The sequence below is a fragment of the Opisthocomus hoazin genome, chromosome 4, assembly GCF_030867145.1.
Source record: "Opisthocomus hoazin isolate bOpiHoa1 chromosome 4, bOpiHoa1.hap1, whole genome shotgun sequence".
Classification (NCBI taxonomy): Eukaryota; Metazoa; Chordata; class Aves; order Opisthocomiformes; family Opisthocomidae; genus Opisthocomus; species Opisthocomus hoazin.
The window spans coordinates 29678210-29699124 of NC_134417.1; the positions used below are offsets into that span (position 1 = coordinate 29678210).

Sequence of the window (20915 nt, forward strand, 5' to 3'; positions counted from 1 at the left end):
GCTCCAGTCCCAGATAATATCAAAGACAAGGTGATGGCTGTGTTGAAAGTTCATGTCTGTTTGCTGTGCAGATGCTGTCCTCGGTTCTGGCAGCCTTTGTTGGGATCCTTGGTTCTGGATACTGTATAATCATTTCAGCACTGGGCTTGTCTCACGGACCGTACTGTTTCACTTACCTAGAAAGAAACTGGATCTATCCTTTCACTGATTCCTCTGGAGGGTAAGTTGGCTGTTCATGAGGATCTTATATCTTCCCACATGTACACCAGTACCTTTCAGCAATATCCAGTGACCATATACCAAGATCCATTCATAACTTTATACGTCTCGCTCACTAAGAACTAAACAGATGGCACCAGTTACCCATGCTGCTATAGCTTAAAACCAAAGTAATATACATACTCTGTTCTACTAAATGGGATCTGAACATACGTATATAGGTAATAATATCTATATACCATATACTGTTTGTGTCCATGAACTTCTCTAACATAAAGTTTTAGGACTTTGAGGGATTTACAAACTGTGAATAGTGGTTGTTATGCAATTTGCCTTATTGTTTCTGTAAGAATCTGGTTTGTGAGGCTTGCTTTTGAAGTTGCTTTGCATCACTGTAAACTGATATAATGCTTTCATTAGTGACATTGGCAGACAACCTGTGTAAATGAAACTAGAAAAGGCTTATGAGAATCGTTATACGCTGCAGGAGGGGAGGGCCAGAAGCTCTTAATTGGCCCTAATTAGCGCGCTCTAGCAAACCAAGCCTATGTAGCTGAGTTGTATGCTATTCCCCATTAATCCCCACAAATCCTGTAGGCTGGAAGAGGATTTGGTTTGGATCATGACGTGCTTCTACAGTGTCTGTATGGTTGGCAAACTCAAAGCTGTTTCTAGTAACAGTCTGTGGCTGATGCCAGACTAGAGACTGTTTGAGTACTAGAAGCCACATAAAGCTCCTCTGCAGCAGAGAGTTTTTGAATTTTACATTCAGTTTTGTCTCTCCCAAGAAGGGGCATTCTTCCTTCCCCATCACCCCCAACTATGACTGAATATAGAAGAACTGAGTTAAGTCCTTGCTGAACGCTTACCAGTGCTGCTGTTCTGAAGATGTGGGTGAGGAGTAGCAGCTGGAATACTGCAGTACCCCTCTAAATTTGTTCTGTGTTCGGCTCTTCCAGGGGAGGCACCTGAGGGCCCAAAGACAGGAGCACAGGAGAGGAAGTGACCTGTTGGCTTCAGATCAGTAATTGCTGTCCTTAGGATAAAGACCCAGTCCTGTAAAGCTCTGATTGTTCTGCGAAATAGCTTTGCACTTTCGGCTTGCTTGAGCTTGTGTTTCGCTTTAATCAGTAATAGAAGATTCTGCCTTTATAGCTTAGATTTGTTTTTAAAAAAAGAAATTAAGAGTTAACAAAAATGTATGGTTGATAGTTCAGCACATTCTTAAACAGAGCAAACTTTGCACGGAATTAAACCATTGTATTTTCTGTTCCCATCTATTCTCCATCAATCCTCAATGCAGTTACAAATCAGATGTAATCTGGTTCTAGTGTGTGGTAAGCATCCCACTGTCACCATGTTAATATGCTTTTAATTGCTATGTACAGGTACTTGTTTGAGTATAACAAGTGGTCTGAATGTCAAGAACCTCAAAACATCGTGCAGTGGAATGTCACCCTCTTTTCCATCCTCCTTGTCTTGGGAGGAATAGAGTTCATTCTGTGCTTCATACAGATAATCAGTGGCATTCTTGGAGGACTGTGTGGGTTGTGCTGCAGTCATGAGGAGGTAAGCTATTTGTAGTATAACAATGCTTCTCAGATGGGCACGAAACGCTATCGTTACTGATGCTGCTGTGGAGTCTTACTCCGCAGCTATTTTTTAGGTATTCTTAAGCAACAATTCAGTGCACAACTTTTTTTATAGCCCTGTTGTGTTCAGCATTTTCATGTAATATTTGACCACATGGTTTCAGCTGATTCCTCAGCTGTCACAGTGAAGTTAGTCTGCATAGGAACTGGAAGACTTTTTTCCCCGCTGTGGCACATGTGGTCATCGGCGCCATATACATGATATAACTGAAATACAAATCTCATGGTGGTGGTCTTTGCCATAGCCCAAACTATTGTTGCATAGTGTGGTGCAGTTTTTTGGTAGGTTTCTTTTTCTAAATATATTGCTTTAGCCTTGTATTTTGCTCGCAGCAGCTGATAGACTACTGAGAATATGCCATATCTGATCAATTCTGCAGCATCCTGGTCTTGCTTAGTAAAAGCAGCATAAGAGAAGGAATTAAATTGCACATAGTTAAAAAAACCTGCAGACATATCTGAAGGGTTTTGTTGAAGGTGGGGTATTTTTTCAGTGAAGAAGGGGAATTTCCTCCACATTTAAAGTCTTTAGAGTCTTGTTACATAGTTTGAGCATGTTGTTAAAAATCAGTACGGTAGTGGTACTGTTGGAATTGCAGTGGCTGAAGGTGTGAACCAGATGTAACTTATCACACATACATTATGGCTAAGAATGTGTTCTGCCTTTTTAATTGACATAGTTGAATGTTGGGGCTCTTTCAAACCTATTACTGTCTTCTCACTCCTGTCTTCTGTGCTGTAGTTGCAGTATGAAAGAGGCATGCCATGATTGTCTAAATAGGGTCAGTTTAATTTTAGCTCTTGTAGTTGGATACAATATTAGCATTCTTCCTGTTAATATGTGTTTGTTTCTTTTTTTCCCCCCCCCCACAGGCATATGTTTGCTAGAAACCTGACAACCTGACAATGCATTGACATTGGTGCACGTGTGTAGCTTATTGAGTATTCTGTGTTTTGGTTTGGTTTTTTTATAATCCATGCATACTGAAATGCACATTGTTTGTTGTCAAACTGTGCTGTTGCCATCAATTTAACTGGCTTGGGGCCAGCCTTTGTTGTGGGAGTCATATGCAGGTTTTCCACCAACCTGCCTGTATCTAAAGGCAAAATGTATCCTGAATTTCTTAGGTGCCCATACTATGATGAAACGAGCCAGTCACTAAAGATGCTCTTTTTTTTTTTTTTTCCTTTCTACCAACGCAACGGCTCTGTAGTTTATGCTACTTTCCCAATAAAGTTGCACTTTCATTCTGATGATGGAATGAACACAAACCCAATCTAGTCTGACCTGGATATAAATGCTCAGCTGGAGCAAAAACAAAGCAGCAGTAAAATGTGAACAATCGAGGACAGGTACACGCACTTCACCTTTTTAGGATTTTTCTGAACTTCTCCTTTGTTTCACAAATAAAGATTTGTATTAAAAATACCCAGCAGGTGTCAGTGATTCTTTCCCTGTCCATGCTGAAACACGGCTTTACTCGTCTTAGAGTAAAGGACAGTGGTGGCACAAGAACATGGACATTAAGCCGTCAGGTTATAGCCTACTCTTCCTCTCCAGCAGGCTTTGTCAGTGTGGGAACTGCTTCACTGTTTGGTTTGGGTCATTTAGCTGAGCCAGGCAATCATGCATCAACAAGGATATGACAGTTCAGCGACAGCTCTGTGGCAGATACAGCTGTGTAAGTGGCATCTTAGTCATGTGTCTGGGCCAACAGCTCATTGCTGAGGGCTGTTCCAAGGGCCAGAGGGAGATTCCCGTGCAGTTGAGCCACAGCTCTGTGTCCCTGCTGCTGCTCTCCCAAGGGGGGCTTACCTCCTGACTGCTTCGTCAGGGGCTTGAGACAAAGCGAAATGTGGGTCTAAGTCCTGGTTTTTACCTCCCATCAGCGGCCCCCAGGCTTATCAGTGTTCAGAAAATATAGTGCAAATTCAGGTCAGTGGTGATAGATTAAACTGAAATACATGACTTTGCCAGTAAGATCCTGTGCAAGAACCTCTGAGGTGCAGCTTGTAGCATATTACAGTGAATGCTTTATCATAAGGTGAAGGAAACCTGAACGATATGCTGCTAGCAGCATTGCTGGCAAGGTCAGGATGCTACTGGCAATGGCATTTTTCAAGTGAAAATCATGATGTGATGTGTCAAAGAAATGCGATGTCTCAATGAGGCTGATTACCACTGTTGCTCAGTTTTGGAGTCTAGCAGTTAACAGGTAAGTTAGTTTCAGTTTGTGAGAGGAAAAAGAATTTTGCATGGGTGTCAGTGTGTACGTAGTACTATTTGTAAATAAGGGGGTGGTCTTTAAAGGTAGCCAGAAACTTGAAGTGTATCTCAGGCTGTCCTCACAGCCAAGTCTGCCTGGTACAAATAAATATCTGAAAAAAAAGAAATTAACTGTGAAAATGAAATTGCAAACACATATCCACAGCAACAAAAGAACACACAGATGGGAAAAGTTTGTGTTTAGAATCTTAAGGTATCTGCTCCTTGCAATACCATTTATTCATACATAAATATATAGTAGTAGTTGAGGGCAGTCTTTAATACTATTTCTGCTTATTGTGTTTATCCTAGTCTTGCCCTGCTGTGGGAGGGAGGAGATTCACAGAATCACAGAATGGTAGGGGTTGGAAGGGACCTCTGTGGGTCATCTAGTCCAACCCTCCTGCCTACAGCAGGCTGCAGAGGACCTTGTCCAGGCGGGTCTTGAATATCTCCAGAGAAGGAGACTCCACAACCTCCCTGGGCAGCCTGTTCCAGTGCTCCGTCACCCTCAGAGGGAAGAAGTTCTTCCTCGGGTTCAGCTGGAGCTTCCTCTGCTTCAGTTTGTGCCCATTGCCCCTTGTCCTGTCACTGGGCACCACTGAGAAGAGCTTGACCCCATCTTCCTGACACCCACCCTTCAGATATTTGTAAGTATATATTAGGTCCCCCCGCAGCCTTCTCTTCTTCAGGCTGAACAAGCCCAGCTCCCTCAGCCTCTCCTCGTAGGGGAGATGCTCCAGTCCCCTCACTATCCTCGTAGCCCTCCGCTGGACTCTCTCCAGTAGCTCCTCATCTTTCTTGAACTGGGGAGCCCAGAACTGGACACAGGACTCTAGATGAGGCCTCACTAGGGCAGTGTAGAGGGGAAGGAGAACCTCCCTCGTCCTGCTGGCCACACTTTTCTTCATACACCCCAGGATCCCATTGGCCTTCTTGGCAGCCAGGGCACACTGCTGGCTCATGGTTAACCTGTCGTCCACCAGGACACCCAGGTCCCTCTCCACAGAGCTGCTCTCCAGCAGGTCCACCCCAAGCCTGTACTGGTGCATGAGGTTGTTCCTCCCCAGGTGCAGGACCCTGCATTTGCCTTTGTTGAACCTCATCAGGTTCCTCTCTGCCCAACTTTCCAGCCTATCCAGGTCACGCTGAATGGCAGCACAGCCTTCTGGTGTGTCTACCACACCTCCCAGCTTGGTGTCATCAGCAAACTTGCTGAGGGTACACTCTTAACTCTTCATCCAGGTCGTTGATGAAGAAGTTAAACAAGGATGGGCCCAGTACTGACCCCTGGGGGACACCACTAGTTACCGGCCTCCAACTAGACTCAGCGCCACTGATGACAACCCTCTGAGTTCTGCCATTCAGCCAGTTCTCAATCCACTTCACCGACCACTCATCCAGCCCACACTTCCTGAGCTTCTCTAGGAGCATATCATGGGAGACTGTGTCAAAAGCCTTGCTGAAGTCGAGGTAGACAACATCCACGGCTCTCCCTTCATCTGCCCAGCCAGTCATGCCATCATAGAAAGCTATTAGATTGGTCAGGCATGATTTCCCCTTGGTGAATCCATGCTGACTACTCCTGATAACCTTCTTTTCTTCCACTTGCTTGTTGACTACCTCCAGGATAAGCTGCTCCATCACCTTTCCCGGGATGGAGGTGAGGCTGACCGGCCTGTAGTTCCCTGGGTCCTCCTTCTTGCCCTTTTTGAAGATTGGCGTGACATTGGCCTTTCTCCAGTCCTCGGGCACCTCTCCTGTCCTCCAGGACCTCTCAAAGATGATGGAGAGTGGCTCAGCAATGACATCCGCCAGCTCTCTCAGCACTCGTGGGTGCATTGCATCGGGGCCCATGGATTTGTGGACGTCCAGATCGCTTAAGCGATCCCTCTCACAGTGCTCCTCGACCAAGAGAAAGTCATCCTCTCTGTAGGCTTCCTCTCTTACCTCCGGGGCCTGGGATTCCTGAGGGCCGGCCTCAGCACTGAAGGCTGAAGCAAAGAAGGCATTCAGTAGCTCTGCCTTCTCTGCATCCTCTGTCACCAGGACACCCGCCTCCTTCAGCAGCGGCCCCACATTGTCCCTAGCCTTCCTTTTGCTGCTGATGTAGTTGAAGAAGCCCTTCTTGTTGTTTTTGACATCCCTTGCCAGCTTCAATTCCAGGTGGGCTTTGGCCTTCCTCTTCGCATCCCTGCACGCTCTGACCACGTTCCTGTACTCTTGCCAAGTGGCCTGCCCCTCTTTCCACATTCCATTGACCTATCTCTTCTGCCTGATCTCTGCTAGAAGCTCCTTGTTTAACCATGCAGGTCTCCTGCCTCCTTTGCTCGATTTCTTTCTCAGGGGGATACATTGCTCCTGAGCATGGAGGAAGTGACGTTTAAAGAGCGACCAGCACTCTTGGACCCCCCTGCCTTCGAGAGCCCTGGCCCACGGGATTCCTCCCAGTAGCTCCCTGAAGAGGCCAAAGTTAGTCCTCCTGAGGTCCAAGGTTTTGATCCTGCTTATTGCCCTGCTTCCTCCACGTAGGATCCTGAACTCCACCATTTAATGGTCACTGCAGCCAAGTCTGCCTCCAACCTTCACATCCTCCACCAGTCCCTCCTTGTTTGTTACTACAAGGTCCAGCAGCGCACCTTTCCTTGTTGGTTCCTCCACCACTTGCATCAGAAAGTTATCATCGATGCTCTGTAGGAACCTCCTGGATTGCGCCTGCCTAGCTGTATGGTCTTCCCAGCTGATATCAGGGTGGCTGAAGTCCCCCATGAGAACCAGGGCCTGTGACTGTGAGGCTGCTTGCAGCTGCCTGTAGAAGGCCTCATCAACTTCCTCCTCCTGGTCAGGTGGCCTGTAGTACACACGCACCGTAATGTCACCCTTATGAGCCTGTCCCTTAATTCTAACCCACAAGCTTTCAACTTGTTCCTCATTTGCCCCCAGGCCAAGCTCAACGCATTCCAGTTGCTCCCTCACATATAGAGCAACTCCCCCACCTCTCCTTGTTGGTCTGTCTTTCCTAAAGAGTCTGTAGCCATCCATGACAGCATGCCAGTCATACGAGTTGTCCCACCACGTTTCTGTGATGGCGACCAAGTCGTAGCCATCCTGCTGTATAATGGCTTCCAGCTCCTCCTGTTTATTGCCCATGCTACGTGCGTTGGTGTAAACACACTTGAGCTGGGCTGTCAATCTCCCCTCTGACCCTGGCATGCCAAGCCTAGGCTCATCCCTAGTGAGCTGGGCGATGTCCCCTTCCCTCTTCAAACCTGGTTTAAAGCCCTCTCAATGAGCCCCACCAGCTCATGGCCAAGAATCCTTTTTCCCCTTTAAGATAGCTGCACTCCACCTGTCGCCAGCAGGCCCGGTGCTGTGTGCACCTCCCCATGATCAAAGAAGCCAAAATTGGACCAATGGCACCAGTCCCTGAGCCACCTGTTAACCAGGTGAGCGTTCCTGCTCCTTTCAGTGCTGTTCCCTGCCACTGATGGGATGGAGGAAAACACCACCTGCGCCCCTGATCCCTCAACCAGTCGCCCCAGTGCCCTGAAGTCGCTTTTGAATATGCATATACACATGCATATACACCCACAAAATTCCTTGCTGCTGTGCAGTATGGTATATTTGCATGTGGAGAACCACTGTTTGAAAAAGGATCTGCAACTGTAAATGAAGTATGGAGTAAGAAGAGGAGGAGGAGGAGAAGAGGGTCTTGATGGAACAGGGTATAATTCCCACACAACTTACAGGTTTTTGCCTTTATGCTTGCATAATTGTTACTTGCCTTTCTGGTACACACAATTAATTAAAGAAATGAAACAATTTTAGAAATTCCAATGAACAGAATGATTTGGCTAGAGTTTAGAATTAAAACTGTGGATATATCCATGTAGCACTAATGTACAGCGTTACTACTCACTGTTTATGTTGTCATTTAAACAAAGGCCAGTTGAATTCCTTTGTTGCCTGAGGTATAAGACAGTGTTTTAGGAGTTTTATCAGTTACATAATGGAAAAGTGGCTGGTTTAGGTTAAATTCATATCAGTTAGCAGCTAAGTCGCTCATCTGGAGTAAACATGGCTTTTCGGTAATGGGCTTGGCAACAACTCGTGGATATTGACAGTAAAGCAGTTCTTGCAACACTTGGTAAGATATTGGAGAAATTGGTTGCCAGGCTTGCTTAATGCTTAGTATAAAATGGTTGCTTCCTGTTCTAGCAGTATAGTGTGCCAGCAAAAAAACACACCTTGATTTGGTATTTGCAAAGCTCAGTTTAAATACAAAATAAGTCATGATGTGGACTGCTGTACTGCAGAATGAATGCTGTTTCAGGTGTCATTTTCCAAGTGAGTTTCTTCTCATCAGAACAGGTTACTATGGGAACTTGCAGTAAATTTGATTATAAACTAAGCAGCTCGCTGGTAATTTTGACCTTCGCTTTTAGGAAAAAGGCTTTCAGCCTATTACATGATCTCAGAGTTTTGCAATAAAAAAATCAGTCCTGGGGATGTGATGTGCCTGCTTTTAATTCAGCTGTTTTCTCTGATCTGTAAGGCACAGTGTCGATGATACGAGTTCTGTCCATGCCTGTGAGCCTGCAAAGGGAGGTTTGCCACTAGTTTTGACTAGCGGGAAGCCTGAGAAAGGTGTCTGTAGTGGTTAGGGAGTAAAACAGTGAAGTCTGAAGACTTCAACATGAAACCTGGAAAAAGAAGGGGAGAAGGAAACAGGAGAGTCGGAGCAGAGAATGGGTAGAAAAGTGGTGTAGTTGCAGGAGTACCACCATGCCCATTTCCTGGGGTGATCTCACTGGAAGCAATAGGAAGGAATTAGTTACAACATGCAATCCAAACAGCTTTTATGAGATTATGAGAGAAGACTTGTGTATGCAGAGCCTAAAACAGCTCATGAGGAAACAGAAAGAAAATATGCCATGACATCACTGCTTCTAAAATCAGCCTTCTTGCTTTTGATAGTGCCCCAATTTTTTTTTGTTCTCTGACTGCGACTTTCCTATTGAGTAAACCCAAAGCTCATTCCAGAGTTACTTTTCTGATGACTCACAGGGGCATGAAAAGACGACTTGGGTTGTGCTTGAGCGTTCAAACAACTCTAGTTTTGTGTTACTGGGATGGATGTTTAGTTGCTTAGGGAATTGCAACACATGAAAATGAGGAATTGCCTGGCTTTGGCTTTGCACGGTGCCAAAAGGCAGGCATTTCGAAAAACAGCCAGACCTTTTGTCCTGTACGAGAAGTTACGTGTACTTTGGTCAGATGTGTAGCCATGCATACTCAGCTGTAAGCACAGAATAAAACAACTGGAGAAACAGCAGGATTTAATTCGTAGAACAGTTGAGCTGCATAATGCCATGGAAAAGAGTAATTAATTCAAGTGTGACAACAAGTCTTGCCTGTCAGTTTCTAACCTGTGTTATTTGGGCTTCTGTACTCTCTGCAAGGTAGCTGAGACTCAGCTTGGTGTTTTAGCGAGGCTGCCCCACATTAGCAGAAAGTGTTGGTTCACCCATAGGGCCGTACGTGCCGAGTTCTGGTATTAATCCTCTGTGATGTGAATCAGTGTGCGGCCTTCTGTGCAGATACTGGACATACCGTGCCATTTGGCAGCCCTCTTCCCCATGTAAGGGAGAAAAAATTGTGAGCTGCAGTAAGGATGAGATGCCTGCCTCGTGTCACAGCTTATCTGCATCATAATCTTTGTTCTCGGGAGGAGTGTGTTTCTAAGCAGTCACTAGGAAATGAGATTTCTGAAGTTCCTTCCTGAGTCTGACTTCCAGACGTATTTTGTTTGGAAGATCACAAAGGAGGCTCTTTTAGAAGGGAAACTTCTACTTAAAGACATATGTTTGGAAAGGACAATGAGCTTAGACAGTGATATTCATCTGTTCTGCTAACCATTAAGCACGTCTCTGTCTCCGGAATCATATATGCCCCAGTCACCTGGTTCCTGTGGATACGAAGTGACTTTTCATATTTAAAACCTTGTAATCTTTTTTTTAGCTTAGAAGAGCAAAACTTCTGAAGTTCTTGAGAGATGGCTTTAGAGACGTGTGGAAGCTGTTTGAGTTGGCTGCTGATACCTCTTGCACTTTGGAGTATTGTTGTTAACATCCTATTGTACTTCCCTAATGGGAAAGCGTCACATGATGCCAGTTACCTGCTTCCCAACTACGTGTGGTATTTTGAAGGGATCTGTTTCTCAGGTGTGATGGTAAGTGTTGAGTCTGTGGGTTTTTAATGCATTGCATTCTACTGCAAATAATACTGGGTTACTGTGCAGCAGTGTAATTGTGCTTTTAAAGAGAATAGTGATTACTTTGGCAAAAACAAAGCAGGCAGAAAAACTCAATCAAACTGAAAAAAATGTGAATATGCTGAATGATATGTACGCTGTTTAATTTCATGTAAGTGATTTTGCAGAGTAGGTTTTTTTCTGCTGGCTTCTTGTTTATGTGCAATTTATGCTTGTACTATGGAGGCAGGCACTATGTTGATTTAATCCTCTGTGGAGGCTGAATTAGAGCTCTCTTACCAAAACAAAATGAAAGAAAAACTAATAAAGCTTCTCATTGCTGTTGAGATGTTTTTAAGAGTTGTATGCAGTCCAGTATTTGGAGGACTGGATGCAGTTCACAATGCATCAAGTACCACTGTTGTTAAGCTAAATACAGAAGATTGTCTCACTGTGATTGGCATAGTTGGATTTTCTCCATTACATTTGTAATATGTTCATCTGCAGTCATAAACCAACAGAATTGCCCACTGCTCATACTGGTCGCTATGTTCAGAAAGAGGTGTCGCCTCAGGGACAGAAGGCAGAAGTGCATGCACACAATCAGTACTTAAAAGGTCTCATCTACAAAAGGAAGGTGTTTTTATGAAGGTGCTGAACTGGGACAGTTATTAAAACATGAGACTTTCTTGTGAAATTGTGTATACTTCCTAAAGCACAAGAAAAACCTTGTCTTTTTTAGCGGAGGAAAAAACTATCAGGCAGAGAATTTGAACAGAAAAGCTTAGTTGAAAATTTGGGAAAAAGTTAACTGCAACTGTGATTAATTAATGTTTTGAAATATTTTTAGCCTTAGGATTATTACCCGTTTATTAAAAACTTCTATATTATCCTGCTACAAACTGGGGAGCGACATGTGAGAGGATAGTGCTGTGATTCAGAAACAGGGATTCCCTTTTCATATTTCCCCTTCCAAACCCGTGCCTCTCTGAGTGGCAGCTTGTGGTTCTGGAGTCCAAATCTTATCTACTGAAATTGTTCTAGTATCAGGTTTAAATAATCCAGTAGTCTGAGAAAAACAGTATGGATACTTGACAGAGAAAGCAAATGAAAATCCAGGTGAATTTAACAAAAAGCTTGTACTACTGACTTTTTGTAGCATAACTCTGTTGGTAAGGAAGGTGATACCCTGATCCATGTAACTGTCAGCAAGAAGCTGTTGACCTGATGTGGCTGTATCAATGAAATATCCTTCCTGTCGTTGGTGTTGATTCTTGTGAGCTTGGTTTTATTCTTTCAGCTTCACTGATGTAGCTGTGCCCATGCTAGCAATGCTTTGCTGTGGTAGGAAACACCGCGCTCTTGTCTTTCAAGTGCAAGAAATAAGTGCGGTGATAGCCTAATAAAAACAGTCCAGTTCCATGGTGCGCCTTGAGTAATTGTGCTTTCATACTGAGCAGCTTTAAAATCTCAACAGAGCACAACAGTGGCGGTCCCTACCTTCCACAGGTGAAGGAGACTTTGGCTTAATATCTGCAGTCGTTTCACTGACCTTGTAATGTCACCTTGCAGATCCTTCTGTTGGCAGTAGTTCTGATAACACTGGAATGTAGCGTGTTCTATCGGTGCTGCCAGAGTGAAAGCTGTAACAAAACCTACAGGGTAAGCCTGTGTTTTATCTTTGTGCTTCTCTCTAGCTTTTGTTCTGAGTGCCTTCCTGCTCCCGTGTTTCCAGCACATCCTTCTGCCCTCTCTGCTGCTCTGTTTCCGCTTTGTTTCGTAGAGAAGGATTCTAATTTGGGTTGAGGGGTCACAGAAAGTGTAGCTCCTTCCTTCTGATGCATAAGCAGGATGAAAGAAAAATAAACAAAAGAAAAAACACCCCACAAAAAAATCCTTGTAAAAGAAAATAAGAATGTAGAAGGCCTGAGAGCTGCAATGAAGTGCCCCAACTAAATAGCTTCATCTCCTTGCTTGAACTATTTGGAAATTATTTTTTCCAGTGATATGTACCTATCTGGAGTCCAAACATGTTCAGTGCGTGGTTGTGAAACACAACCTGGCATTTTGGGAAACAATTTTGCAAAACTGCAAGTTTAAAAACAAAAAAAAAATTCCCAAACAATATTTAACTGAGAGTTGTGAAACTGTCTTAAACTCTGTCTTGGTCTTTATTTTGTACATCTATGCATACCATTCTTTACCTAGTATTTTTCTTTCTGAATTTTGAAGATTGACACAATCAGATGTGAAGTTCAACCCCGAGGGAGTAGCTAGGCAGGCTAAATGATGGCACTTGCTGTGGATGCTGTCCCCACACAGTAATATTTTTCTCTCTTTGCTTCAGAGTTTTATTTCAATTGTACTAGCCCTGCTTGGAGTTGCTTTCTCTGGATACAGTTGCATCATTTTTACCCTGGGGTTGATCCAAGGCCCCTTCTGCAATTCATCAGGTGGATGGGATTATATCTTCAAGGACACTACTGGAGGGTAAGAAACATCAGTGTAACTCTTCTGGAAAAAACTATCCATCAAAACAATAGACAAATTCCCTCAGAGTTCCACACAAAATGGCACAGTCTCTTGAACACAAGACCTATATTGGCAAGACCTATATTGCTTCTTGAACGAGCACCAGAATCCTCAAAGGAAGATATTTGCCTCTTTGTAAGGAAAGATCAACTCTAAGAATCTTTGTACTGATCAGAGGTCCATCTAGCTAAGTGTCTTTTATCTGGTTATGGTCATAATTATGTGTCGTAAAGGATAAAAGATTAGAGTGAGTGTAGATGGATACTTTCTCAGAATATTCTCTCAAATTCCTCAAGTTTTTGGTTCAAACTATAGATGGCATTTTTGTATTTAGTAGCTCGGCAGGTTTCTCTTTAACCCCTAAAGCTCAGTGAAGTCTGTGGTTTGATCACTGGTGGTTTTTTAATACATCTGCCGTATCTTATAAAACACCTAGGCGAGGTAGACAAAGTGTTGTCCATCTCCCAGCACCCTAGAAGCATGAAAGCTTTGTTTCAGATCTGTAACCTGACACTGCTCTTGCAAGATTTTACATACTTCCTGTAAAAGATCAAGGTTTTGTAAGACTTGAATATTTCAAGTCACATAATGCCAAGGTCTTCCAGCTGCATTTGAATGCACTGAGGATTAAATTTGTCAGAGGATCACCAACAAGTTCCTTCAGCATCCAACAGGAATAGTTCCTAAACTATGGCCTTCTCTGACAGAAGTCATCTTTAATTTAAAACACCAAACTGCATCCTGCAATCTCTGCTGCATATCACCAGCATTACCATCCTACTTGGAAATACAGAAATGAGAGTTTGAGCTGAACTTAAAGGTCCAGATCCTGAATAATGCACTCCAGATTTGGCTCAAAGCGTTTCAGTTATGAATGTTTAGAACAAAAGCAACTGACACTGAGCAAGTGAGTCAAACAAAGGTTCTTGCAGTTAACCTCTGGACTGTAGCACGTCTCACAGCTAAAAGAGCACGTATGTCAGTTGTGCGCATCATGATCCTCAAGGATGCAAAGTATGGCTCTGGAACAACTGGAAATTGCATGTGGTGACACCTCCCTCAGCTCTGCCATTTAGGCTGCATGCACTGGTTAGAATGATGGTGGTGTGTTCCTACTCTCTGCACAGCACTGATGTCAGACTCAACCTAGAGCTCAAATTAAATCAGTAAAAGGAAAATTCTCATTTTAAACTTGGCCTCTGCCATTTGAAAAAATGGCAGTGTCTTTCAAACACTTGGGGGTCTAACAGGGAAACTAATGAAGCAGAGGTATTTGAGGAAAATAAGTCTTTTCACTCAGCTGAGTTTGACAAACCTGTGCAGGACTTATGCTGGTGTAATGAAAGACTAGAGTCTGGCTCCTAAACATGAAGCATATAAACCCCAATGTGGCTTTTCTATATATTATGGGTAAAATAATGTGTATTTACATTTAATTGCTCTTACTACATTTAATTTACCTCGCATTGCTGTTTCTCTAATAGGTACCTCACAGATTACCCTGCTTGGTCTCGGTGCACCGAACCTGCTAACATAGTGGAATGGAACATCATTTTACTCTCTGTTCTCATAGCTCTTAGTGGACTGCAGTTGATCATCTGTTCTCTCAAAGTGGCTGCTGAGTTGAAACGGACGCTCTGTGGGACCTATTCTGTTTTTGTCCAGGTAACAAAATATCTGGGGCAATTTTTCAGCATCTCCAAGTCAGTTTAGCTTCAGCAGTTTCTCTTAATTGAGGATGTACCCTTTTGGTTTATACATTGTCTATGCTACTGCATTTTTATTACCAGAGGATATGTACTGATAATAAATCTATTGTGTTTGATTCATCCACTAATTCCTTGTGGTGTACAGGGATTGGTGACTGCTCACTCTGACCTTTAAGGCCAGGAGTGAGAAGAAAATAATGTGGCTGGGAATTCAGCACTGATGCTGAGTCCGTTATGCCTATGTCAGCCGAGGTTTCTTAGCACCTTTCTTCCAGCATTCAGTTTAGAGTCATTCTTATCAATGTCTGGGTTTCACAGCAAATGGAAGAAGATGCATGGTCATATGTAGCAGTCGTGATCTAGGCATCAGTTTTTACTATGTTTTCAGTAGCTTATGGAAGCAATAACTGAGAGAGCTCTTCTTTGGGAAGAAAAACTAGTTGCAACCCTGGAGCTCAAGTAACTGATACTGCTAACCTTGCATGCTGGTGTGAAGTGGTGTGGTTTAGTGTGGCATTCAGTGTCCCCAGCTTTGGAGGTATGGTGAAATTAGACATGCTTACATCTCGCTGTCCATCTGCACTGGGATCAAGGAGCCCTCAGGGTGCTTATGTAGCCAACAGTCTCAGTGATGGCAGCACGTTTGAGAGAGATTTCTAATTAGCAAAAGCAGCAACCCCCAGAAGCATGCATGTGCATGTATAGATATGTACACATGCACACACACCCACTGTAGGGTCAGTTCTGCCGTGTAAGTGGGAAGCGCTGGGAGGACAGAGCTGGTAGTGGCAGTGCCTCTGCAGCGTGAAGTCTCCTGACCAGCACTGGTCAGCCAGGGCAGGGGAGCTCCAGGTACCATGGAGGGCCTCAGGCAAGCAGGCAAGGGAGCGCTTCTTGTAGGAATTTACTGTAACAGCATCCTGGGTTAAGGTCAAAGCCTGAGGCACTTTCTCTCAAAACATTCAGCTTGCCAGCGACAGAACCTCATCAGGCCAGGACACAGCCCAGCTTCCAGTGAAGTCAGAAGCAATGCTATCAGCTTGTCCCTGACGCCGAGCAGGGTCACCTATGGAGCTCTGAGCGTGTGTTGAATTCAGATTGGATGTGGGTGTTGAACAGTCAAACGTCCTTCCTTTTTTATTTGCAGGCCAGGATTCCCTGAAAATGGCAAGGAAATCTTCACTGCTTCCCCTCCACCCCCTGGAAAAAGAGAGAAATGGCTTTCTCCAGTGTGTACAATGGTACATTTGGGTGCTGCAAAGACAAATGAAACCCTTGTCTTAAACCTTTGTCTCTCAAGCCTCTCTATTTTGGATAAAGTTATTTGAACCATTTGACATCTACATTTTTCTAGTTGTTTTCTAACCTGTCCAGTTGTCCCTGCCAGTGATTCTTCATTTTTTTTACCCTCCAGCTTGTTCTGACAAATAGGGAGGTTTGAATACCGTGGAACTGCTTTTGTATTGAAGTCACCTTTTTTTTTTTTTTAATAAACTGCTGTAAAACTGCTGTAGAACTGTTTATATATTCCACTCTTTGTTTAGAACATAGTACTACTTGTTGTTCGAAAGGGCCTCATTCAATGCCGAGCTAGGTCAGGAGGGGTTGTTCCCTTGACAATTACTGCACTGCATGAAGTCATGATTTCTAAACGAATAAATTTTAGTTACAGACAGACCATGATGGTCACGAAAGGCAGCAGCCTATCCTGCTCATTCTATCCTGGAAGTTCTTAACTGCACAAAGCAACTACTGAAAAAAGTTGATATATCAAGTCTTCCTGTGGTAAGGCTTTTAGAAAGGCATCCAGGCCTGATTGAAAGATTAGATGCGCAGCTGTGAAGTCAGACGTGCTAATTAGTACACGTTAGTAGCTCCACTGGGTTCCTTTTGATCTTGTACTCAGAGGCAAACAACTTTTTTTTTTTTTTATCAACTATTATGTGACTTGAGGGAATATATGAGGGAACCTTGTCAGAACCCAGTGATAGCTTGTTAATAGTCTTCTAAATTCCCTGACCTCACTGCAATGGAAGGCTAAAGTTCTTGAAGATAATAATCAGATTAAAAAGAACAATCTGTTTTAAATTAGCAGCTAAGAAGTCTCTTTAATTTCTCAAAGAATTATGATTTCATTCCCCCCAGTAAAGTGGGCATATGGCTCATTTGCAGCTGCATGGGTAACATGTGGCTGTATTCAGCAATCTGGTTCTGAGAGAATGAATACTCAGAGGAAAAGTGGAAGATGTACTTCAGACTTTCAGTAATGCACGTATCCCTATTATGTCAGAACTAGTAGGATTCAGCTATATCAACATCTAATATTAAACACTGTTGGAACTGCAAACCATACAAGAAGTGGCAGCTGTGGGTAAGTTATTTAGAAAAAACAGAGTATATAGGACCATAGGATGGTTTGGGTTGGAAGGGACCTCAAAGGTCATCTAGTTCAACCTCCCTGCCATGGGCAGGGACACCTTCCACCAGAACAGGGTGCTCAAAGCCCCGTATCAATCACTTAATTCTGTTTCAAGACTATGCTGAGATTTTGCCTTGATTTTCCTGTATCAGATTGTTTTGAAAAGGTGATTTCTTCCTGTAGGATTTGAAGAATGCATCTAAAGTTTTAATTGCTTAGTTTCTATTAAGTTGCAAGAAGTAATAAAGAAATTAGTAATGTTTAAGAATGGGGCTAGTCTTTTGGGAGACGGTTCAAGGAGGCATGAATGTCCAGAGATGCATGATAGAAAGGCAGGATTAGAAAATGGGGACTGTTTGTTGACTGTACACTTGTTTTTCCCTAGGCTTATGTATACATCATGTTGTATATCTACTTAAATGATAATCACACATTCTTGTGGATTTGTGGATATTGTTTGCAGACAGAAGGAAAAGAAAGAAAACTTCACAATGAACCAGTACTCCTACCAAACATCTTGGAGAACCTTGTTGATTACAAACCATGGAGCTGTTAATTCTGAAAATGTTAGAAATAGTTGAAAAAAGGTTTTGGTTATTTGGATGCAAATAGCATGTGCAGGAAAGACATTAAAAGCAGAAAACCTCTAGAACTGCTAAATATTCCTGAAGTGAATGGCGCCATTTCACTGAGAAAAGCAAACAAACAGGGTATTCTATTCAGGCTCCTGCTCAGCCATGGCGAAAATACAGGCTTATCTTTAGGCAAACAGGATCAGCTGAGGTAGATTTTGCTGTGCTGGCTGAGGCGAATGAAATACCTTAAAGTTACACCTGGAAACTCTTCACCCTTTGTCTTGACCCTGTATGTGTCGTTTGCACTTTTCAGTAACTTCTGTCTCTGATCATGGAAAGTCTTGAGCTTAGCAGACACGAGACACAAGAACAGTATCTAGTTGGGCAGCTTTGTTCATAGTAGTGTTACTGGTGGCTGTAGCTAGCCACGGGCGAGGCTTGGCTGTCTTTAATTCACCCTTTTTTTTGTGATTGTCTCTTGTGAATTTGCATTTTCACTCTACCACAGGCTAGTATCTCCTATTTTAATGGCTTAAATCAAAGAGGTGTGTAATTTAGTTCTTGTTGGACGTATTGATTCTGCGACCCTCTTTCTCCATAATCCAGATATTGGCATCTCCATTGCGACAGCCAGACTCAACTGTGACTTGATGGTCAGTTTTTAAATAGGCAGATTATTAATTTTAAATTGGTGGTAAGAATACTAAAGGCTAAGAGTGAGTTGCATTTACGGATTTAACAACTTGTTTCATACAGGGCTTTTGGATGTAAGGCAAAGTTAGACTTGAGCTAATCAATTTAAGTCCTGATTGAATCCTAAATATGGTGTCTCTAACAAGAGGGGCTTGTAAGGAATCTTGACATCTAGACATAGCTGGCACCTCTGCTGGTGGTGTCTGAGACAACGTGACCGTCTGGCTCTCCAGCTGCAGAACGCAGACCTCGCCCCAACAGCAGCAGGGAGAAGTGGGCTGCAGAGCCAGGACGAAGCTCACGCCGCGCTGCCATACGAGAACCCCTTTTTTGAAGAAGTGTTCCTGAACGTGAAGGGCATGTGCTGCCCGCTGAAATCCATGCATGAAATACACCGGGCTGCAGATTGGACTTTATAAACTTCCATAAGTGAGGAATTCACGCTGAAATCTGGAAGCAGGAGTGCATCATTGTGTGTTCCTCACAGCCGGGGCGTTTTGCTGGAGTATGATGGTGCTGTGGCCGGAAGAGCAATGCCATGCGTTTGAAACACTGTAACTGGAAATAGCTGCAGAGACTGCGCTTTGGCCACAAATAATTGTGGGCAGAGATTTTTGGTGAAATACTGTGGAGCCCCCTCCATCTTTGCATTTTGGGGCGCATTATTCCTTGTGTAGGTAGCAGTACGTCTCACTAAAGTACGAGTTCCTAATTGGTAATTCTTCACATGTTGGATGGAGGGGTTTTTCCCCATCAAAAAAGAGTAGGGTGGCAGAGGACCAGTTAAGCTCCCCGGAATTTTAAAGGGTGTTTACCCTTGCAGGAGGTCAGAACAGCAGTGTGGGCAGCAGACTATAAACACATCATTCAGATTAGGGAATGATGAAATTGTGGAATTTTGATGCAATCTCACTGGGAGCTTTTGTTGAGACTTTTTTTGTCAGAATATCACATTTTGGGTCTTTTTTTCCTTAAGGAAAATTTTTGAAGTAAAAGATCAACTTTATATTTTCAATGCAATTTTGAGGACTTTCAGAACAGTCATAGCATTTCAGTATCCCCCATATGAGAAATGAGGTATTGTGGTTTAAAATAGTAAGGGGGTATTCGTGACACCAAACTGCCAACTCATCGTTAAACCTGTTAAATTAGGTGCTCAGTCTTTTTAGGTGCTGTCTACCACAGAGGAGAGCAGTTCCTCCTCTGCAAACACCCTCTGAAGATAATAACATCGGCTTGGGAAGCTCAGTCACCTCTGTCAGCTTTTGAGTTCCTTAAGAGAAAGAGAACAGGAGTGTGCTCAGGCACACGGAGATCTTAAAGTTTGGGTGAAACACAATTAAAAGCAGTAATGGGAAAATCTTGCTGTCAGAAGTGTTTTTTTAGCTTTAAATAAAAACAACATGCAGTTCTTTTGCAAAAAGCAGTAATGGGAAAATCTTGCCGTCAGAAGTGTTTTTTTAGCTTTAAATAAAAACAACATGCAGTTCTTTTGCAAATCAAGGAAGAGGACTTTAGAGGACTCAAGAGACTAAGGCAAAGAAGTGCTCATGGTTTTACCCTCAAATAAATGCGGAGATTTCAAGGATACTGGTTATGTAGGTTTTTTTCTCTTCCTCACTCTGATGGAAATTTGAACAGAAACAAACCAAATAGCCCACATATACGTGAACAACTCTGTCAGCTGAGTGTAAAGGAATGACTTTGAATTTAAGTAGCATAAGAAGAGGTATACATTTTCTCTTTTTTACCTCAGTTAATTTACAGAATGGGGCATATACAACCTGTACAAGCTGATCTTTCCGCTGAACCACTGACCAAATGGCAAGGAAAAAAAACCCTGCAGAAATCACTCTGAGCATGTGACACCCACCTGGGATACTCCAGAATTTCATCATAGATTCGGTCAGATTTCGAAAACTTGGCTTTGGCCACAGTCATTTAGACAGAAGGAGAAACATCTGTTTAATGCAGGTGTGTAGAAGGTTCCAAAAGGTGAGCTTATGAACTCCAATATTCTGACAGTGCCTGAAATTTTTTATCTGAACAGTGATTAAAATTGGCAAATTATCTGTATACCACAGTCCTGGTAAATAAGGTTTAGATTTGTTTGTCATTAAAGGAAACCTGTTGTACTTTAGTTGTGTTCTGAATCTTACTCTTCTATCCAGAATAATCATAATTTTTCCGACCACTAAGAAAATAGCTTCAAAGACGATCGTGGTTATTACAGATATTTTTAAGTTGCCGTACAATGAAAAATGTCATTTAACATGAGTGTAACTGTGTCAGTGCTCAGAGTGCAGAAGAGATTTTTTAAGAATTCCCAAGTGACTGAAGTTATATGTTCTTTCGTAGAAGTCTTTACAATTTGCAGGTTTACAGGTGGCTTTGTACGTCTAAAGATTCAGACACAACCATGGTGTGATGAATGTATGCTTGAAAAAAAAATGCAATTGCAAACTTTAGTTAGGTGTTTTTTAAATGTCCCATGTTTAATGTCCAGTTTGGTTGTGAAGCAAAAGTATAGCTTTCTGCACTGGGTAATATATTTAGATAATGGTAACAGTTAAGGTTATCTGGAGCTTGGTACATCT

At 43.0% G+C, this 20915-nt stretch overlaps 2 protein-coding genes across 5 annotated transcripts in view; both read left to right on the forward strand.

Moving 5' to 3' along the window:
* LOC104336577 (transmembrane 4 L6 family member 1) overlaps window positions 1-3300 on the forward strand; it is a 55184-nt gene extending 51884 nt beyond the window's left edge. The window contains exons 3-5 of the mRNA XM_075418511.1: window positions 72-220; window positions 1608-1788; window positions 2745-3300. Of these exons, the coding sequence (XP_075274626.1) occupies window positions 72-220; window positions 1608-1788; window positions 2745-2759 (345 nt within the window). The 3' untranslated portion in view covers window positions 2760-3300. The remainder of the gene's footprint in view (window positions 1-71; window positions 221-1607; window positions 1789-2744) is intronic.
* TM4SF18 (transmembrane 4 L six family member 18) lies at window positions 130-20403 on the forward strand. Of its 4 annotated transcripts, none has more exons than XR_012763697.1 (7): window positions 1700-1788; window positions 10159-10369; window positions 11963-12052; window positions 12738-12880; window positions 14407-14587; window positions 15779-17002; window positions 20075-20403. XR_012763697.1 is itself a non-coding variant. In XM_075418508.1 (6 exons), the coding sequence occupies exons 2-6, from the start codon at window positions 10193-10195 to the stop codon at window positions 15791-15793; spliced, it is 606 nt and encodes a 201-aa protein (XP_075274623.1). In that variant the 5' UTR covers window positions 130-220; window positions 10159-10192; the 3' UTR covers window positions 15794-20068. The 4 variants fall into 4 exon arrangements, 2 of the variants coding, with proteins under 2 accessions (XP_075274623.1, XP_075274622.1); XR_012763698.1 differs by having other exon boundaries at window positions 15779-15872; XM_075418508.1 differs by lacking the exons at window positions 1700-1788; window positions 20075-20403 and adding an exon at window positions 130-220 and having other exon boundaries at window positions 15779-20068.
* The last annotated feature ends 512 nt before the right edge of the window (window positions 20404-20915 follow it).